Raw genomic sequence first — 6,483 nt, 5'->3', positions numbered from 1 at the left:
CCGCCTGCTTGATGTTTCGGACTGTTGTTTGTCGGTGAAGGCCTGGACCTTGAGCTAGATCTCCGTCGGGGTGTAGGCGATGTCTTGGAGCGTGCTCGGACTCTTCTTCGATTGTTGGGTGACGGAGTCCTGTATCGGCTTGGCGATCGTGAATTCTCTTGGTTACAAAGTTCCGATTCTTCTTCCTCAGATGTAAACCAGCGGATCGCCCTACACTTTGTGCTGGGCGAGCGCCTTCTCGATCGTTTGCCTGGTGGGTTTTCTTGGCTGTCCGAGTCGCTGTGTACAGGTGCGGTCACCTGTGACGTGTTCCTCCCCACACGAGGCACACTTTGGCGCGCACATGTGTGCGTCAAGCGGGGCCCTCGTACCACATATGCGGCAGACGCGAGTGTCTGGTGGGGGCACCCATCTGTACGATGCCCCTTGCTGTAGCAGGTCTTGCACACCTGCACTGTTGCTTTATACGGATGGCAAGGCTAGTTCTCGCCCGCAGTAATACACAAAGCGCGGAAGAGTCGGCCCCTAGAAGGTGACCGCTGCACTCTTCGTTTCCCTCATCATGCGTGCATGTATTATTTTCACCCCTTGCGTTCTCACCCGCAAGTTGGCCATGAGCGTTTCAGTGGGTGTGCTGGCTGGTGTCCCGTGCACCACTCCCCTGAGGGCTTCTTCGCCAGTCGCCGCGTACACGTTTATGGCATATTTACTGCCATTTAGTGTGAGTGTGGTTAAGCGACGAATTCGCTCTGCCACTTCTTGTTTCGAGGTTGATAAGATAACTATGTTTGATCCCGGCTTTATTTGTAAGAGAAAGTGCTCACCTGTTACGGTGTGTTGGCAGGCATATGAGACTGCCTCAGCCATCTCCGGGGTGGTGATTGTTCGTAGTGGTAGGCCCTTGTGGGGTCGAATCACTATTTTGAAGTCGTCTTTCAGAAACGGCGGGTATTTGATCCCCTTCCTTTTCCTTCGAAGTGAGTTTTCTTCGGTTTTCGTTCTTCGGGTCTTCTTAGTACCTGTTTCTTCTCTCTCGCTTGTTGTTTTCCTTTACGAAAAGTGAGGACGGTATGCCAGTCGTCCTCGGTGGTAGTTCTTTCAATAGTTTCAGTGTGAGTTGTCCTTGCTTGATGCCGTCGGTCTTGCTCGTCGAAGGTCCGGTAAGGTCCACGTCCTCTTCCGTCGTAGCAGAGGAACGCCCGTCGGGGTTCTTTGTGTCGAGCGCAGACGCCTGGGCCATCGTCAGCGTCTGCGTTGCCGGCATCGCCGGCGCAGCTGCCAGCGTCTCCTACCTATCGGTAGGCTTGGCGCGGCTGCCGCGTAGTGGAGGGCTACTTCTGACGTTGCGGTGTAAGTAACGGCTCCCGGGTCACAAAACTGGTGTCCACGGATTCCGAATGACTTCACGAGTCAAATGGAGTCGAACTTTTCTGGGTGTTTAAAGCGGAACACACCAAAAAACATGGAACTTCCCACGCGGCACAAGCAAAAGCCAGCGAAAGCGTGCGCGCAACGCCCCCGTTCGCCTTGCTTGCAAAGCCTGTGCGACGACAGTGCACGTTAAAGATTCCCAGGTGGTCGAAATTGCACCGGAGCCCTCCACTACGGCACCTCTTCTTCCTTTCTACTCTTAGTCCATCCTTTATCCCTTCCCTTAAGGCGCAGTTCAGGTGTCTGCCGAGATGTTAGACAGATACTGCGCCATTTCCTTCCACCAAAAAGCAATTTTAATTTTCATTTTAATTTTCCGTTCGCTATTTAAAAGCCTGTGGCGCCTGCTTACCCTCGTGTGCTTACCTTAACAGAGATTTCGTTCGTCTTACTGAGGTTCAACCGGTTTGTACCGCAGCTAATTTTAAAGCGAAAGCTTTACTAGCCCCGAACTTGCGATTTGGCCATGGCGGTGTTCCGAGGAGGCACATGACGTCACAACGCGCGCCTCGCCGCGGGGCCAAACCGGTCTGGCTGGGCCGGCGGCGGCTGGCGCACTCGGCGCGAAATAGAGACGTGCTCCAAGTATCTGCGAGTGCGGTCAGTGTGCGCCAAGCCGCCGAACGCGTCGGCGGTCAAACGCAGTTGGAGTATAGAGGGTCTCGCTGTGGCCGACGTGACATCGCTGTGCAGCGCGCGCGCGCGCATTACGCCGGAGTATAAACGCGCCTAAACAGCGGTGTATAAACGGCGGAGTATAAAGTTTCGCCCAAGAATGTTGGACATACGTCATCATTTTGCAAATCGTTTCCTGGAAGCTATAAGGCGGAGTGTATTCCCCGTTATCGCTATTGATTTCATGAGTTTTTCAACAGGTGCTTGATAAGCTCCCTCTTCATGATCCTACTTTTCATATAACGAAGTCTGTAGCTGTTTATAATTACCCGACATTTGTTTGACGTATTCATTCAAGTAGACTCATGTTGAGGTGGTATGCCTATCACTGTTCTCACTGTAAGATTGTCGTCGGTCTGAAAACGGGTCGCGGCCATTTGACAAAGATATTTAGCATCTTCCTGAGATAAAAATAAAAGCCACCTCAAAAAGAGAGCAGCGGGGACCTCAGCTTATCCTCCTGTCTAAAATTCAATTTCTCCTTTAAATGATGCAGATGTGTGTTGAGGGGATGGGTAACGTTTCTTCATGAATGCTCGAGAAAATATTGCAAGTATCGCCATAATAATAATAATTGGTTTTTTTGGGGAAAGGAAATGGCACAGTATCTGTCTCATATATCTTTGGACACATGAACCGCGCCGTAAGGGAAAGGATAAAGGAGGGAGTGAAAGAAGAAAGGAAGAATAGGTGCAGTAGTGGAGGGCTCCGGCATAATTTCGACCACCTGGGGATCTTTAACGTGCACTGACATCGCACAGCACACGGGCGCCTTAGCGTTTTTCCTCCATAAAAACGCAGCCGCTGCGGTCGGGTTCGAACCCGGGAGCTCCGGATCAGTAGTTGAGCGCCCTAACCACTGAGCCACCGCGGCGGGGGAGGAAGTATCGCCAGTGTTTTAAAATTTACGCATGCTGCTGTACATTTTTAAATCGTGGTCTTAGGGCGTTTTTATGATTGCCTCTCGTCATGAAACGATTTTTTCAGCAGAAAATGAGGCAGTAGAGAGACCACACTATAAAATCAGGCTCTTTGAAACTGCCCACACCGGGATAACAATATTTCAAGAGTAGCGCAGATATAAATTAGCAGGATTAGCAAAACAGCTTCATTTAACTTGGGCTGGCCCAGCGGAACCATTGATTCATCACCGGTGGAAGTTTCTTCTCACACAATACAATAGTCTCCAGCATTCGAGTTCGTTCCACCACGTATTCGTGACACTTCACATGATAGTTGCCTATTCGAGCTGTCCTATCGAAGCGTCAGATGCCTTTCTGCCATGTCCTCAGTCCCAAAGACATGCACCTCTGCCAGTCTATCCTGCGCAGCATCCTTTTCCAAGCCAGCCGCAGGACATGGGGATTCCATCCGTGACTCGCGATGATCCTTGGTTTCCGGCAAGGTCTAATATCGTGCTTGCGATCGGGGAGGAACCCCTTGTCATCGATGCGTTCTACGCCTGCCCTGTCTGCAACCAGACCCGTGACGTAGACGTCCTCGATGAAGAAGTAGGGCACGTATCTCGAGTTCTCTTCCAGAAGCGACAGGGCGGCGCCTGACATGAGGTAAGCGGGCCCGTTTAGGTAGTCCGGGTACGTGGCGTTCGGGTATACCGACCTCGGTACGTACCACTTCCGGTAACGCCCACTCGCACTGCGGGACGGCCTCGACGCTGTCCAGAGCGTTCCCCATATCCTTAAGCGTGCCTTGTCCTCTGACAAGCGGTTCAGAGTGACGGCAAGGTCCCACACATTTAGAAGCACGTCGTCGTCGACCTTGAGGACGAACTCTGCTTCGGGACAGTAGCGCTTAGCCCAGTGCAACATCATGAGCGACTTGTAGGTCAGGTTTTGGTACGTGTCGAGGAAGGTACCTTGTACGATGTCTCTGTGCAGCTTGTCTTCCTGGACGATACGTCTCTGAACAGCGCCGCTTCGAGGGCGTCCGAGGAGAAACAGAAGTCTGAAGCCCGCCATTTTGTTCACGACGCTTTTCCAAGTCTTTCGCACAGTGAAGCGGTGCTCGAAGTGATCACTTGCTGTGAATACTGTGATCAGAGCCAACGTCTCGTTGGCGTCATCCAATGGGTTGCAGACGTCGCTGAATTTAGATATTAAGTAGGAGTGATCTGTTGTGGTTTCGGGGACGAAAGCACTAGTCCTTGTTACTGGGGAGAGCGTAAGGTACCTTGTCTGACGGCCAGGAGAGTGCACGTTGAAGGTGGTGGGGACCCGTGTCATGACACCTCCTTGTATGTGTTGCAGCAGAGGCGCGTAATATACCTTGAGTAAAAAGACAATCGAAACGAGTGCAATGAAGACACATAAGAGAAGCTTCACTTTTGCTCTCTGCGTGGCCTTGATTCGTCTGCGACAGGAACCGAGGTGCACAGTCGTCCAGAGTGTACCGAGCATCGGGGTGTCCGCACACGAGTCGAGTTGTCAGTGTCGCGGACGGGGCTAGAGGTATGACTTTGTTTTTCTTTCGACACGCCGCCCGCCATCTGTCCAGACCGTCAGCATGCGTGAAGGAAAGGCGGCGGACATAATAGGGGCTAAGCGGAGATCCGCACCGTCTTCAAAATACAGTTTCAAAGGAGCGAATCGAGAACACCTGCGTGACACTTTTGACACGAATATCTAGCTTCAATGAGGATCGCTCAGAAACCGTTTTTTTGAGCACCAGTTGGAAACGGCGCCATACGCGTATTGTAATTGCAGAAGCACGCTCGGAACTATTTCAAGACGGAAAAGATGAAAGCGGTGTCGAGGATGCATTTCTTACTGCCGTGTCGTTGAGTTTACGCTTTAAAGGTTTGAGGCGTGTGATGATGCAGTCCGTTTGCAACAACGGACGACCCTCATCTTTGCTGGTCGTCGATATCATTAAGCGTACCTTCCACACCGTAGATATTCTTGATTCCTGCTCAGTACCGCCATCTGATGCCGTTATGGGGTGGTTCCCGCGTAAATGAGGAGTGTTAACATAATTCATTACGAAATACTCAAGGAGCTCTTGAGTTCACGGAAATGATTAAACTCTAGGTGGTCCCATCTTGTGTTTTTCAACCCCAGAAAGGTGTTTGCCGGTGCCTATAGGTTTCAGATATGCCCTCCAAGCGGTTGCCATGCGGTAATGCACGTTTCACCGGTCGTTGGTGTTGCTTTTTTTGGAAGTTATTTTCCTTTGAATCTGATTTTATTTGTTGTTTTATTTCTTTTTTGGTTCGGTGTGCTGGGTCTACATGGTAAGGGCCTTCGGCCTCTCTGATACACCGCAGCCTTCGTGACGTACAGGCAATTATGCGGTTCCCATTAACCAAGATGCATAGTCCGCAACTCCGCCCTTATAAAAATGGTCTATAGGCAGTCTATAAACTTCATATCAACTCTATTGCCTTTCTTTAGCTGTTTCTTTTTCTCTATTTATAGTTTATAGACTGTCTATAGACAAATGTCTACTAAAAGCGTATGGCCATAAATCTGTAGATTGTCTATAGACTTTCTATGGAACTTGTATTGCCTATAAACTATTCTCTAGGGTTTCTCTGTAGACAGTCTATAGAGTTTGTAGACAGAAGTCTATGGACTGTCTAAAGAAATTTTTGTAAGAGCGGGCTCTGTACCGTGAATGCCTGCATGTTGTCATGAGCCTCCCGCTGCTTATTTCTGTGCAGAAGCTTGCACAGACACGGCTACCTTCCCACGCGTTCAAAGACAGCCAGCATTACACCAACATCTCTGAATGTCGACGCTCAGGCCGAAGGTGAGGCGCTGGAACTCTGGGTCGTGGAGGTTCCACTTGACGTAGCAGGTATGCGGGCACAAATCTTCACCACGCTTGCTTTGTCTCCGTTCTTCTCCCTGTCCGTGTGCGCGTTGCAACAGTACGAAGTAATTCCAAGTCATCGAGGATGCAGCACCGTTAGGTAGAGCTCCAACTTGGGGTACCGTCTACAAACATGAAGGTCGCTCCGGGGCCTCTTAAGCTTCAAGCACTTCGTGGAGCCCAGTTACCCTAGCCCAGTTCCGCCTCCTGCATGTTGTTTGAAAATAATTTTGCTCGATATTATTAGAAAAAATAAGCTTCTTTGGTAATAAAAAGAGATGACTCTAATGAGCAGAATCGGCTCATGAACGCCAGCCGTTCAAAATAGTTCAGGAGTCACCCTTCAAGCTTCCCATGTAGAGCCGCGCTCGCACAGGAGACATGACCACACACTAGACGAGGTTAGATGAATGCGATGACGTCAGCTGAGCGCAGTTCCCGCACACATACTGAGCAGGAACGGAACACATTCCCAGCGATTATGGACAAAAAGATTTTTGAGCGGGAACTTGTTCATAAACACCATTTTTTCATATAATGTAAGAT

General features: G+C 50.2%; 1 protein-coding gene and 1 pseudogene across 1 annotated transcript; both read right to left on the bottom strand.

Annotated features, from left to right (window-relative positions):
• Positions 1-210: 210 nt before the first annotated feature.
• Positions 211-1,264, bottom strand: LOC144109699 (uncharacterized; annotated as a pseudogene).
• Positions 1,265-3,371: 2,107 nt separating this feature from the next.
• Positions 3,372-4,349, bottom strand: LOC144109698 (beta-1,3-galactosyltransferase 5-like). The gene has a single exon (XM_077642499.1). The coding sequence runs from the start codon at positions 4,347-4,349 to the stop codon at positions 3,372-3,374; it is 978 nt and encodes a 325-aa protein (XP_077498625.1).
• Between the last annotated feature and the right edge of the window lie 2,134 nt (positions 4,350-6,483).

The sequence above is a fragment of the Amblyomma americanum genome, chromosome 11 (assembly GCF_052857255.1).
Source record: "Amblyomma americanum isolate KBUSLIRL-KWMA chromosome 11, ASM5285725v1, whole genome shotgun sequence".
NCBI lineage: Eukaryota > Metazoa > Arthropoda > Arachnida > Ixodida > Ixodidae > Amblyomma > Amblyomma americanum.
The sequence above is the reverse complement of the archived record's forward strand: the minus strand, read 5'-3'. Positions and strand labels throughout refer to the sequence as shown.

Bases quoted from the DNA above. Each gene is read 5' to 3' on its own strand.
- LOC144109698 (XM_077642499.1), bottom strand. From the start codon at position 4,349: ATGACACGGGTCCCCACCACCTTCAACGTGCACTCTCCTGGCCGTCAG.